Consider the following 14,630-nt stretch of genomic DNA (forward strand, 5'->3'; position numbering starts at 1 on the left):
GGGGTTCTGAGCATGGAACCCTGTTGGAAGTGTTTGTCTGCCTGTCTTTATTTCTCCCCCCCCTTACTTCTAGAAATATGTGAACTTTAACACACACACACAAACACACGTGCGCATACACACACATGCATGCGCACACACATGCACACACTCAGGGTTGGCTCCGTAGCCTAGGAGTTAAGGAGAAAGTAGGCCCCTGGTGGCCTCATACACAATGGTCAGGAGCTGGTACTCTTCAACCCACATCTATCCCTAAATATTCCAATCTCCACAGAGCATGTAGCAATACTTTATGCCTTTTTATTACTGAATAATATCCTATTGTTCTACCATGTGTTTACTCTCTAGCTGAGTTGTGTCTATAGTTGCTTGCAATTACAGTGAAATAAAGCTGTTAGAAACATTCCTGTAAAGGTTTTTGTGCGCAAGTAGATTTTACTATTACTTTGGTAAATACTGGGTTGTCAGGAAAGTCATGACGCATGTTTACATAGAAAAACATGTCATGACTTTCCTGACAACCTAATATGTAATTAATACCTAGGAATGGGATTATTTGGTTTTATGGTGTTTTACTGCTTTCTGCTGCTCTGAAAGTCATTTATTTAAAAAAAAAAAAAAAAAAAAAACACTGAAGTCCAAGGTTAAAAGGCCACATCTGGTGAGGGTCTTCTTGTTGGTGAGGAATCTATATAAAAAGTCCTAAAACAATGCAAAGTATTACACGGAGAGAGGGCAAGAGCTTATGTCAGTTCTGGTCTCCTCCCCTCTTCTTTTTTTTTTTTTTTTTTTTAAAGGTTTTTCCATAGGGTATATTTGCTCACTGGAGAGAAGCAGAGAGACACTGAGAGAGAAATCATCTCCCCAGGGAGTGTGGGCACACTGTAATCCCTTCTCCTCTGGGATTTTGGGCACGTGCACATACACACATCTAGCATGATTTTAAAACCACCAGGTCTGGTACTTGAACCATGGCTATCCATGTGGGAGTCCAGCACCTTACCACCATGCCACCTGCTGGTAGTGAGAGAGCTTCCTCATCTTATAAAGCTATCACTATTTCATTATGGTGGCCCATCCTGATGCCCTTATCTAATCCTAACTACCTCCCAAAACCTTTCTCTCTTAATTTTACAGTCAAATTAAGTATCTAGCCTTTTTTATTTTTTAAGAGACCTTTGCTAGAGGGTGTGTGCACTCTCCAGAGAGATAGAGAGAGAGAAGTCACCCGCCCTAGGGATGGGAGGGTGGTCATGATGCAATCCCTTCTCTTCCATTCTCCTCTCAGGATCTTGGGTACACACACATGCGGTGTGAAATTTAAGCCACCACGTCTGGGGCTTGACTCTCAGTCGACCAAGTGGGAGTTCAGCAATATAACCATTACACCATCTGCTGGTCAGTTTCTACCTTCTGAACAACTCACAATAAGGATTAAATTTCAACAGGAGATTTGGTGGGACATTCAAACCATGGCATTAAGTAAATGTTTAACTGTATAAGAAATTTAGAAAACCCTTGTGGGAGCTGGCAGATGGCATGGTGGTTAAGGTCCTGGACTCCCACATGGCCAAGCATGGCTCTAGTCCCGGACCTGGTGACTTACTTTCTCACTTTTCCTCTCTCTCTTTCTCTTTCTGGTCAAATTAAAAAAAAAAAAAGAAAGAAAGAAAGAAAAAAAAATTAGGGCCTGGCAGGTGGTGTAGTGGTTAAAAGCACTGGGCTCCCACATGGCCAACTGTAGTTTGAGTCCCAGACCTGGTGCTTGCTTTCTCAATTTCTCTCTCTGTCCCTCTGTGGTCAAATTAAAGTAGATCAATAATCAATAAAGTTAAATACAATGACAATATTTTTAAACTTTAAAAAATAATTGGGACCAGCAATTGGCATAATGGCTATGCCGCTGGATTCCCATGTAGTTGATTGTGGTTTGAGTCCCGGACCCAGTGGCTTAAACTCACGCCGGGCACGTGTGTGTATATGCATGCCCAAGATCCCAAGAGGAGAATGGAGAAGGGATTGCAGCGTGGCCATCCCCCCCAGGCGGGGGTGATTTCTTTCTTTCTGTCTCTCTGGTGCGCACACGTGCTCTATAGCAAAAAAACTCTCAAAAAATAATAATAATAATGAGGAACCAGCACGTGGCATGATGGTTAAGGTGCTAGACACTCCCACATGGCCAACCACTGTTGGAGTCCTGGATGTGGTGGCCTGTTTTCTCACTTTCTCTCTCTCTCTCTTTCTCTGTGTGTCTCTCTGGTCAAATTAAAATAAATGAATTAAAAATTTAAATAATAAATAATCCTTTTTTTAAAACCCCTTTTGTTGGATTTACTTATATGAGTCTATGAGCAGACGAGGGAGCCAGAGTATTTGTGAAATGCAAGGCTCTGAATAACTAATCCATACAGGAAGGATCCTGGTTCATGTCCAGAGACTTCCCTGAGTGTACCTGGCCCACATGTGTCCATGACTGAGGGAAGGCTTGTTGAGGTTGGGGATGGATCACAGCCTCAAGACTCTGTTGGGCAGTGCTGTCTCTTCATCTCTATGTGTGTCTCTCTCCTTTACTCATGGAAGGAAAAAAAAAAAAAAAAAAACCTTTAAAACTGCCTTTCAAGTCTTGTTTAAAGAAAAAAAGGGGAGAGGGAACTGGCAGGTGGCTTGGTAGTTAAAGGCACTGGACTCCCACATGGCCAAATACAGTTTCAAGCCCCAGAACTAGTGGCTTGCTTTCTCACTTTCCCTTTCTCTCTTTTTCTCTGTCTCTGGTCAAGTTGAAAAATCATAATGATAATAAATGAATAATTTTTTTTAATTTAAAACATAAAAAGAGGGGCCAACCAGGTTAGCATGGGGGTTAAGGCAGCTGGATTCCCACATGGCCAACTGCATGGTTGAGTCCTGGACCTGGTAGCTTGAAAACACACACCAGGCATGTCCCAAAATCCCAATGGGGAAGGGACTGCAGCATTGTTATCCCCCTTAGGGAGTGCTTTCTCACTTTCTCTCCTCTTCTGTCTCTCTCTCTGGTAAACTCACATGTCCTACACAGATTTAAATTAAAGAAAAAAAAAAAAACAGTTGAATTACTAGGTATAATGAAGTGGTATACATGTACATGCCTGGTGTTTTAGACGAGGTCTCACTGTATCACCACCCTCCCACAGCTGTGACCACAGGTGCGCACCACATCTGACTTTTTCAGACAAGTACTTACTATGTTGCCCACAATGACTAAAAGCTTCAGACACTCCTGCCTCAACCTTCTAAGTAGCTGAACTACAGGCAGGCTCCACAGTTCCACAGTGCTTGGCTTTTCAGGATAGACCAGGAATTGAATCCAGGCCTCCAATGTGAGCATAGCCTGCCAAGTAGCAGCATTCACAACATTATCTTGGCTGGGAGGGAGAATTTGAGATAAAATGGCGAAGATATTAAGCAAACAAGAAAAATGAAGAGAAGTGAGATTAGTAAAATGCCACAGTCAAGGGGCTGGCAGAGGGCGTAGAGGTTATGTCTCTGGACTCCCAAATGGCCGACCATAATGCTAATCCTGGACCCAGTGGCTTGAAACTCCGGAGCCTCTGTGCCCAAGATCCCAGGAGAATGGAGAAGAGATTGCCATCCCCCAGGGAGTCATTTCTCACTTTTCCTCTCACTGTCACTGTCTCTGTCTCTCTCTCTACCAGGGGAGCATCCGTGCACTAAGGCAAAAACTTTTACCAAAAAATAAATGAGAAAATTCTACAGGCAAATGGTGTTAAAAAGAAGTATCTGAGAATAGAAATATCTAATGTGGATTTCTAAGCTACCTAACTTTCCAGATGAAAATCTCATTTCTATCACCATCTAAACCGTCTCCATCTTCAGTAATCCCTACTAACGGGGGACACATGGTAAGTAATTATAAAATCTCAAAAAGAGTTGAGGGACCAGCAGGTGATGTGGTGGTTAAGGGTGCTAGACTCCCACATGGCCAACCCTAGTTCAAGTCCCAGACCTGGCGGCTTACTTTCTCACTCTCATTCTGTCCCTCTCTGGTCAAATTAAAATAAATAAATAAATCAAGTTAAAGGGGCTGGCAGGTGGTGTGGTTAAGAGCACTGGACTCCCACATGGCTGACCAAGGTTTGAGTCCCAGACCTGGCGGCTTGCTTTCTCACTTCTCTTTCTCTGTCTCTCACTCTGTCCCTCTCCGGTATGTACGTATGTTTGTATATATGTATGTATAAATAAATAAAATTAAATGAAACAATAATTTAAAAAAACAAAGGGGGGGGACCAGAGATTCCCTATTTTGACAATAAATTTAGAACCTCAAAATAGAAGTCATGGGTAGTCTTTCAAATACCAAGTTGTTACAGTCTGGGTGTGATTACAGTCTGGGTGTGATTAAGAAAACTGTCTTAGGGACCAGCAGATGGCATAATGGTTATGTTGCTGAACTCCCAATAGTCGAATGTGGTCTGAGTCCCAGACTCAGTGGCTTAAAACCCACGCCAGGTTGTGTGCATGCATGTTAAAAATTCTGAGGAGGATTTTTGTCTCTCTGGCAAGCACATATGCCCTGTAGCAAAAAGATGCATCAGTAAACCATGATGTACAAACTGTACTTGGAACCTGTTTTAAAGTGAAAAAAAAAATGCTTTTAAGACAGGCAAAACTTAGAGTCAGACTTGAAGTTTACTCCTGCCTCCTTGCTAACTGGCTATAACAATAAAACATTACTCACTTTAAAATCACCCCCCAGGAGGGATGACCACGCTGCAATCCCTTCTCCATTTTCTCAGGATCTTGGATGTATGACAGTCTGAGTTTTAAGCCTCTGGGTTCAAGACTCAAATCATAGTCAACTATGTGGGAGTTCAGTGACATAACCATTACACCATCAGCTGGTCCCAAGACAGGTAAAATTAACAGTTACTAAACAGCATATTACTTTTAAGTGTAAAAGCTGTATTACATTAAGTCCTTACTTTTTTTTTTTTGGAGAGATTTTCACTATAGGGCACGTGCGCTCGCCAGACAGACAGAGAGAGACATAGAGACAGAAAGCGAGAAATCACCCCCCCCTGGAGGGATGGTCACGCCACAATCCCTTCTCCTCCATTCTCCTCTCGGGATCTTGGGCATGCACACACGCCCGGCTGAGTTTTAAGCCACCGGGTCCAGGACGCGAATCACGGTCAACTACATAGGAGTCCAGCGACATAGCCATTACGCTAACTGCTGGTTACAAGTCCTTACATTTTTATTTACTATTTAGAAATACACATTGAGGGGGCCAGCAGGTGGTGTGGTAGTTGGAGAGACTGGACTCCCACATGCCCAAAGCAAATCCTAGGCTTAACATTTCATTTATAAATATTTCAATGTGTATTTCTTTTTTCTTTTTTTTTTTTTTTTTGGGGAGGGTTTTTTCTATAGGGAGTGTGCACTTCGCCAGAAAGACAGAGAGATAGATAGAAAGCGAGAAATCACCCCCTAAGGGGGATAGCAACACCACAATCCCTTCTCCTCCATTCTCCTCTCGGGATCTTGGGCACGCACGCACACGCGCCCAGCCACCAGGTCTGGGACTCGAACCGCAGTCGGCTACATGGGAGTTCAGTGACATAGCCATTACGCTAACTGCTGGTCCCTGTATTTCTTTTTTTTTTTAAGGCTTATTTAATTTAACTTTATTTATTATTTTCCAGTTTGATCAGGAGACAGAGACAAAAAGAGAGAGAGGGAAAGTGAGAAAGAAAGCCACCAGGTCCAAGACTCAAACTGTGAAGTCAGTTATGTGGGATCTAGACACCTTAACCACCTTGCCATCAGGTGGCCCTAAAGAGTCTTTTTTTTTTTTAAGAATTATTTCCTTTATATTTTATTCATCATTATTGTTATTTTATTTTTAAATTTGACCAGAGCGAGACAGAAAGAGAAAACGAGAAAGCAATCCTCTAGGTCCAGGACTTGAACCCTGGTCAGCCATGTGGAAGTACAATGCCTTTAACCACCATGCAACTTGTCGGCCCAATAGTCTTTTAATAGATGGGGAATGTCTGTATTGTTTATTTTAAACTAAGATCTAAATATCGAACTGCAATAAACCACGCTACTGACACCAAGTGGTCATATCTGATACAGCTGTCAAGCTGTTCCCAACCAACTCTGTCCCTCTGCTGGTTTCTAATCCTGTGCCTCTTCATCGCAGCTATTGCTAAGCCTGGCTTGTAGCATTTTTTCCTCCTTGGAATTTCTTTATTCCTTATTTTTAACATGGATTTTTTTGGGGGGGGGAGAAGTTTTTGCTATAGGGCATGTGCACTCACCAGACAGAGACAGAGAGACAGAAAGTGAAAAATCAACCCCCAGGGGGGATGGCCATGCCACAATCCCTTCTCCATTCTCTCGGGATCTTGGGCGCGCACACGTGCCCAGTGTGAGTTTAAGTCACCGGGTCCGGGACTTGAAGGGCAGTCGACTACGTGGGAGTCCAGCAACATAGCCATTACGCTAACCGCTGGTCCCAACATGGATTATTTCAATGTTCTAATCACTATTCATTACATGCTACAGAGGTTCAGTCCTCCGATGTTAATCTCAGTCTAGTCCATGAGTGACATCTATTTGCCAGCCAGAAGCAACTGGTGAGCAAGGATTCCCCAAATATGAGATTTCTCACGGACATCCCAGAAATATAGGAAGTACAGACTGCATTCCAACTCCTAACTTTCTCATTAAGCAAAACTCTAACAGCACAGCTAACTAAAAGGTAAATCATTTTACTGAGCACTACAGAAAACACTGATAAATCAATCCCTAAATGATTAATTTTGTACTGGAAAAAAATCTTTCAAAATCTTTAAGCAAATTTAACCTTTCCTTTTTAACAGGAACTACAGAAGAACCATACCACAAGTCTGTAAAAACAAAATAGTTACTATACTTATCACAGAAAAATTAAAATCTCAGCAAGATTCAGAATAAAACTATACTTATTCAAAGTATTAGGTAAGAAGTTTTTCTGCTTTGCAAAGTCCTAAAAAAAAATCCAATTCAAAAGATCAGTGGCAAAACAAGCCAATACATGAACTCTTTGGCTAATCCATTTCCCCTTCCAAAACAAAGACTATGTTCACTGCTTGTTTGCCAGTCAGCTGTATCTGAAGAGCTGCAGGATGTCAAGGTTATACACATCCACAACTGTATATAGTTGACACAACTTAACAGGCAGAACAAGCCAACAGATTTTATTTCATCTGAGTATGTCTAGTTCTCTTTATATTTCAATCCTGGAAAGCATGAATTACACTGGCCAGAGTAAAAAATAGTCAGGTTAAAGAGGGTGTTGTAAGGACTGACCATAATAGAAATACTGGAAAAGATTAGGACATCAAGAAAAGAAAATATGTATCAGTTTGGTTCCATGTTGGGAGGTAATAGCCTGTGAAAAGAATCATGTAAGAAGGTACAATAACCTACTTCAGTCTAAATACAATACTATTTACCTCCCAAGATTCAGATTTGAATTCTGATGTGGCCACTGCTTTATAAATAAATTAGAAAGAAATGTCTTTACCTGTAACATTATTTAGGATGAAAAGATTAAAGATCATAATTTAAAAAAGCAACCTGATGAACATTCTGAAGCAAAAATTAAACAAGTATTATACATTTTTAAAAGTTGCTCGAGGGGGCTAGTAGGTGGCCTAGTGGTTAAGATACTGGACTCCCACACGCTGACCTTGGTTCAAGTCCTGGACCTGGTGGCCTGAAAATCATACCAGGCACATTTGTGTGCATGGCCATCTCCCTGGGGAGAGGGGCGGGTGATTTCTCACTTTCCCTGTCTGTTTATGTCTCTATTGTGAACACACTCATCCTATAGAAAAAAATCAAGGAAAAAAAAAGGTGGAGCTGGCAGGTGGCATGGTGGTTAAGGGCACTGGACTCCCACATGGCCAACTGCAGTTTGAGTACCAGACCTGGAGGCGTGATTTCTCATTTTCCCTCTCTCCCTCTCTCCCTCTCTCTTTCTCTCACTCTGCCCCTCTCTGGTCACCCTGGACTAAATTAAATAAAATAATAATAAAAAATGTTGCTCCACTGAAGTTCAAATCCAAGTTCTCCTCTCAACTTCAATACTCTTAAGGATAGTTGCTCTGGGATCAGCAGTTGGTGTAATGGTTATGTCCCTGGACTCCCATGTTGTTGACCGCGGTTCAATTCCTGGGCCTGGTGGCATAAACTCACACCTGGCGCATGTGCATGCATGTCCAAGATCCCGTGAAGAGAATGGAGAAGGGACTGCAGCTTGGCCACCCCCCCATGGGGGGGTGGATTTCTCGTTTTCTGTCTCTCTGTCTTTCTGGTGAAAGCCCGCGCCCTATGGCAAAAACCTCTCAAAAAAAAAAAAAAAAACAAAAAAAAAAACCAAAGTTGATCTGATTACCTCTAAGTCATCCTTTATACACATTATCTGGGAGTATCATTTACCTGGGAGAAAGGAGGCATTTGTTATATGAAGAAGTCCTATTGCTTCCCATTTATCTTAACTGAATAGTTGTATGCAAGCCTATCAGTCTCTAAAACTGTTAAGATCACCAGTATACATTAATTTCTCGGTAAATGGTGATTAAATATCTGTGTGCCCATTATGCACCAGTGATTAAATATCTGAGTGCCTATTATGCACCAGATGTTGGAGATACCAAAGTATCTCAAAGTTAAGCAAAAAACCTTGGAACAAGCAGGTGGCATGGCATGGTAGCTGGAGCACTGGACACTCCTACATAGCAGACCACAGTTCAAGTCCTGGACCTGGTGGCTTGCTTTCTAACTTTCTCTCTCTCTCTCACTCTCTGGTCAAATTAAATGAATAAATAAAATTAAATGAATAATTTTTAAAAATCGTATCACGGGGGCCAGCCTAACCATACTGGTTAAGGCTCTGGACAACTACAAGGCCAACAGCAGTTCAAGTCCGAAACCCATAGGCTTGCAACTTACACCAGGTGCATCTGCATGTGTGCCCAAAATCCTTAAGAGGAGAATGGATAAGGGATTACTGCATGGCCATCACCACTGGAGGGTGACTTCTCACTTTTTCTCTTGACTCTCCTGGGAGCACCCGTGCCCTACAGCAAAAATCACCCCCGCAAAAATACTTAACACAAAAGACTATTCTAATGTAATGTAATAAAGACCTATACTACTACAGGTGCACAAAAGCAAGAACTTAATTCTGCTCCAAGTTATCAGAAATGGCTTAGAAGTGAAAACAAGAGACTATAAAGAACTAGAGTTCTCCAGGAAAATGTGATGAGGAAGGTACGTAAATACTATGTGTGTTTCTACTAAACATTCATCATCATCCCACGGTGATAGACACACAGCATTCAAATGTTAAAAAAAAAAAAAAAAAAATCAATGTTCAGGGGCCAGGCGTGGTGGTTAAGGGCACTAGACTCCCACATGGCAGACTGCAGTTCAAGTCCTGGACCTGGTGGCTTGCTTTTTCACTCCCCCCCCAACCAAGCAAATTAAAATAAAAAGTTAAATAAAATAATTCTTAAAAAAATAAAAAATCAATGTTCCGGGGCTAGCAGACAGCTTGGCAGTTGAGGCAGCTGGATCCTACACAGTCAACTTACACCAGGTGCAGTGTGGCCCTCTCCTGAGGGAGAGGGTGATTTCCTACTTCCTCTCTCACTCCCAGATTAGTGTACTCACCCAATAACAAAACTTTTTTGAAAAAAACAAAAATTTCAGTATTTTCTGAGTGGCATTTAATTTCCATTGACAGAATACCAAGTAAAATACCAGTTATGGCCAATGAATTGCAACCCATCAAGGCTTTTAACTTGGTTTTTGTAATAAAAAGAAAGACAATTTATTTTCCTGTCCAAGAGTCTCTTACACTGAAGATACCAATAAACATGAATCGAAATTAAGAAATGCACCTAAATGAATAATCTACATCTAAATGAGTAATCTACCCCTGAACCAGCAAGAACATGAATATATTAAATTTCCTAATCATTTGTTAATGTTTTAGTCTAAAGACAAAAGAACATGGCCTAAGAAACGTCTGGGTTTTAATGGCATTTAAATCCTAATTACCTAAGGAAAATATTAATATCAAAATCATTGCCAATACATTAACAGCTTTAATAAGTTGCAGAAAGTTGGACTTCAGGCCACTGCCTGGCCCAATCATTTTAAACCATTTACATTTCAGCCCTAACCAGCATTTCCAAAGTCATCTACAATTTTGCTCCTGGCACCCTCTTTCACGGGCGCCCCCTTTCCCTGACACAGCAGACTACTCCACCTAACACACCTCTCACAACTCACTGCCTTGTCACAAGATGGTCTCTCCTGTTCAGATCCTCTCCTCTGATTGATCCTTTTAGATGGAGACACATCACTTTCTCTGTGAAATAACCCTAAGCATAAATTAATCACACCGTACCTTGGGCTCCAGAACATGTTGCATATATTTCTATTTAAGCACTCATTTGACCTCACTGAGAAGTTATCACACATCTGTTTCCTCTAGTAGATTAAAATTTCTAATGGCCTATTACCTCCACAAACTAATACAAGCTACATACCTAGAAAAGACATGTGAAAATAAAAGTGACTCTCTTGGACGCAATTCAGTGAAAATTCGGAATCCAAGTCAGAAATCAAGTAATTCAAACTTTTCATGCATACTCTTTTCTGAAGCGTGATTTTATTTCCTGTTATTTATGCATATCCTCTAATGGACTCCAGTTTATTCCTAACATTTTCCTAATTCTGTATACTATCAAGCAGTTGGAAAACTTTGGACATTAATCAAAGTAATATGCTTTTTCCTCTTCCATCTTCCTCCTCGAATAATCAATCGCCAAAAAAAGGCCAATATAATACTAAAAATGCTTAAGGAAAAGAATAAGGGGAAAATAAACAGCCGGTTTTATCCGCAAACAATTTTGTGCAAGAATAAGCAAACGAGCAAACCTAGACGCCTGAAGACACACATTACCCAAGGTTAGGATTAAGGGGCCTCCGTTTAACCAAACTCAATTTAGTACTATCCGAAAAGCGGCTGCCGCGTTTCACCGCTTTTCTGACTCTAAGCATAAACTATGCGGAACACAGTACAGACAGGCGAGCGAGACTTCCCTCCCACGCCCGTTTCCCCGATCCCGTCCCCCGGAATCCTCCTTAGCAAGCAGCTTGAACTAGCCCCTCCGGTCAAAGAAGAAAAGCAAGTCTGAATTAGCAGCACCCAAACACGGAACAAAGCGCCCGTCGGGGGTACAAGAGTAGGACGCCATTACGTGGGGCAGTGGCCTGCGCCGCTGGCGCCGAGATCATCCAGGCCGCCAAGCGCCGACTCGCACCCTACGAGAGAAACCACGGGAAGAGGCAGAAACATAGAAAGACAGAGTCTTCGCAGACCGGCGGCAGAAAAGCCCACGTAAGCAGGAAAAAAACCGCTTACCTTCGTGAGTCTTGGCGATCTTCGCCATTTTGTCCACTCGAACACACAGACGGAACTGGCGCTCCCAAGAACTTCCGCTCGTCGCCGCCGCTACGGAGAAAAATAGCTGATCCTGTTCTCTGCGCCTGCGCCAAATGGGAGCGCGCGCCTTCGGTGTCACGTGACCGAACAGCCACCTACACGAAACCGCGAGGTGAATTGTGGGTATGGGAGGGGTCGGGATAAGGCCTGGCGCTGCTTTCGTGGCGTTTAGGCGTGCTGGGGTGGATCTTAATGCCCTGAAGTGAGTAACTTTGCCCTGGAGGACAGTGGATTTCACGACGGTAGTTAAGAACAGACATTCTAGGAAACACTAAGGTTTCGGGGCTAGCGTAGACCTCAGCCTTTCTATCCTCTCCCTCCAAATCTTGGGAAGGCATCCCGGGCTGGAGAAAAGCTTTCCTTAGTATCTGTCTCAGCTGTTGGTGTGCTTGGGCAGAATTAATCTCAGAATTCGCACTGTGTTTCAGAGTCTTGCTCCTTTTTTTTCAACTAACTCATTAGATTTTTCAAATCCTTTTTAAGGAAAGACAGAAAAAAACTAAGGCATATATAAATAAAGAAATATATAAATGTGCTAGGTACCTGATCTGCACATTGTTTATGGTTTCTAAAACCACACTACACCATAAATGTATACAACTAGTTATTATATATAATTAAGATGTACAATAAGAATTATGCAAGATCACACCTAAGGAACTCAACCAGAATTTTTTTTTTTTTTTTTTTTTTTTTTTTTGCTATGGGGTGTGTGCACTCACCAGACAGAGTGTAAGGAATCATTCCTTAAGGAAGATGGTAACACTGCAATCCTTTCTCTTCTATACTCCTCTTAGGACTTTGGGCATACCTGCATACACACCTGGCTTGATTTTCATGCCTCTGCAAACTTGAGTCCCAGAGTCAGCCCTGCAGGATCCAGCTGCCTTCATGCCACCTGACTGCCCCCCTCAAAAGAATTTTTTTTCTTTTTTTGCTAGAGGGCATGTGTGCTGGGGAAAGTACCCCCCCACACAATGGAGGATGGTCAAGCCCATCTTTGCCGCAATCTCTTCTCCATGTTTCCTTTAGGGATTTTGGGCATGTACGCACCAGAGCCCAGTGATCTCTGCAATATGCTAGGGTGGCCTGTGAAGGAATTCACAAACTCGGAAGCAAAACGTGGCTGGATGTGCATGGGCCCCAAAGGTTGAGGGCAAGGAGATTTTAATGGGTCTTAAGGAAAGTGGGAGCTATGGTTGGGTAATTAGGGTGATCCATCTGTTGGTCTTGGGATGTTTTGTTATCTCTGATGTCCATGTTATATCTGACTTTTATAGCCTGCCATGTATTCTATCTTTAGTTTGGGTGCCAACTTATGATGGAAGTTACAGTTTTTTAAAGAATTATTTAACTTTATTTACTTATTTTAATTTGACAAGAGAGAAAGCAAGCTGCCAGGTCCGGGATGCTAACTGTGGTCGACCATGTAGGAGTCCAGTGTCCTTAACCACCAGGACACCTGCTGGCCCCAGAAGTTACAATTTTTATGTCTGAGGGCAAGAACTTAGCACAAGATTAGCCATCTGCGATAAAGTCAAGAAAGGGTCAACTAACCTGGGAAAAAAAGGGAGAAAGAATGTTTGAAGCACCTGGGACCTTTGAATGAGCCTTTCCAATTAAAATATTTAAGGTGCCAGCAAGACACTTAACCCCTTCCAGTGCCTTAAGGCTCTCGGGAGATGTTTAACCTATTCACAGCATGTTTTTAAAACCACTGGGTCCAAGATGAGAACCCCAAAATAGACCAAGTGGGATCTGGTCACGTTAACCATCACACCATCTCTGGTCCTAGGATTTTGTTTTTCTTTTTATTACCAGAGGACATGAATACACTTGCCAAAGAAAGAGAAAGCATCCACAAACACAAGGTAGTGGTCGTAAAATAATCCTTTTTCTTCTTTTCCTCCCTCCCATCAGGATTTTGGGCATTTAAATACATGTAGTGAGGGATTAGAACCCTGGTCATCCACGTGGGAATCTGGATCACTCAACCACTGAGCTGGTAGCCACACACCCCGCCACACCCACCAGCCCTCAGTGCCACCCTTTCAAAGCCTTTTAATTTTATTGGTCCTTAGAAAACCATTTATTCATTGCAGGGGACCAGCCTCGGAGTGGGTGGGTTATCTCCACAAAGGCGGCGAAGGTGAACAGAAGACAGAGGTCTCAATGCCTTTTCATGCATGTCCTATGCCGGACACCCCTCAGAGATCGCTCTCTGAGGAGTGACAACTGCTAGGAATCATCGTGGTTTTTATTGAAAACGTGTTACATGCAAGTAAAGGGAGAGGGACTATGTGTATTAATTATTAGCTCATAAAGTTTTAAGAATAGGGAACATAGATTCTATTCAGGGTTGGATTTAGGGTGGGTCTAGTGTAGTTCCGCAATTGTAGGTGGGTCTCCATGGAATGCAGTTTCAGGAAAGCGGTTCCGGTAAGCAGAGCTTAATAAAGAATGATACTTATACAGTTTTGTAGGGATTTAAAATTTAATTTGAGGAATCCTAATATATTTATCTATTTCACTTGGAGAGGGCGGAGGTGTCCTGGGCCAGTTTTGGCCTTATCCTATTTTACGTAAAGAAAGGATTAAGTTTACCTTAAATGTATTTTGAAGGGCCTTCCAAAGGTCAAGATTATTTCTGCCTAGAAAGAACTTCAGCCTACCCTCTATTGTGACCATAGAGATAAAGCATTGTAATTAATAGTAGGGGATCAGAGCAAAGGGGAGCGGTCAGGGGACTTCCTGGAAGATTTTATCGTATGCTCAGGATGTATAAGAGAGCTATGTAATTCTTTTATAGTAGTATATTGGGGAGTCAGAGGGGAGTCGCTTCCCAGCAAGGCTGCCACAGTTTCTGGAGCAAAATCCGGGGGAGGGGGTGCACACAGTAATGGCCTTGCCAATGTACTGAACCGACCGGAAGGTGGAGGGGGGCTCAGACAGATCCTGGGGCCCCGCCGGGTCGGACCCCTCCAATTCATTAGCATTAATACTGTCAAAATGTCTCACTTAAATCCTAAATAAGGAATTCTAATGGTTCAAGGTATGGTAG

The 14,630-nt window shown here is 42.3% G+C and overlaps 1 protein-coding gene across 4 annotated transcripts in view; it reads right to left on the minus strand.

Annotated features, from left to right (window-relative positions):
* The window catches only part of SF3B1 (splicing factor 3b subunit 1), a 52,145-nt gene extending 40,542 nt beyond the window's left edge, over nucleotides 1-11,603 (minus strand). For 3 of the 4 annotated variants that reach the window (XM_006152970.3, XM_006152971.3, XM_027773607.1), the window contains exon 1: nucleotides 11,489-11,603. In XM_006152970.3, the coding sequence (XP_006153032.1) occupies nucleotides 11,489-11,516 (28 nt within the window). In that variant the 5' untranslated portion in view covers nucleotides 11,517-11,603. The remainder of the gene's footprint in view (nucleotides 1-11,488) is intronic. The other variant, XM_006152968.3, reaches the window with a different exon arrangement.
* Nucleotides 11,604-14,630: the final 3,027 nt, after the last annotated feature.

Source organism: Tupaia chinensis, unplaced genomic scaffold (assembly GCF_000334495.1).
Source record: "Tupaia chinensis unplaced genomic scaffold, TupChi_1.0 Scaffold000361_1, whole genome shotgun sequence".
NCBI lineage: Eukaryota > Metazoa > Chordata > Mammalia > Scandentia > Tupaiidae > Tupaia > Tupaia belangeri.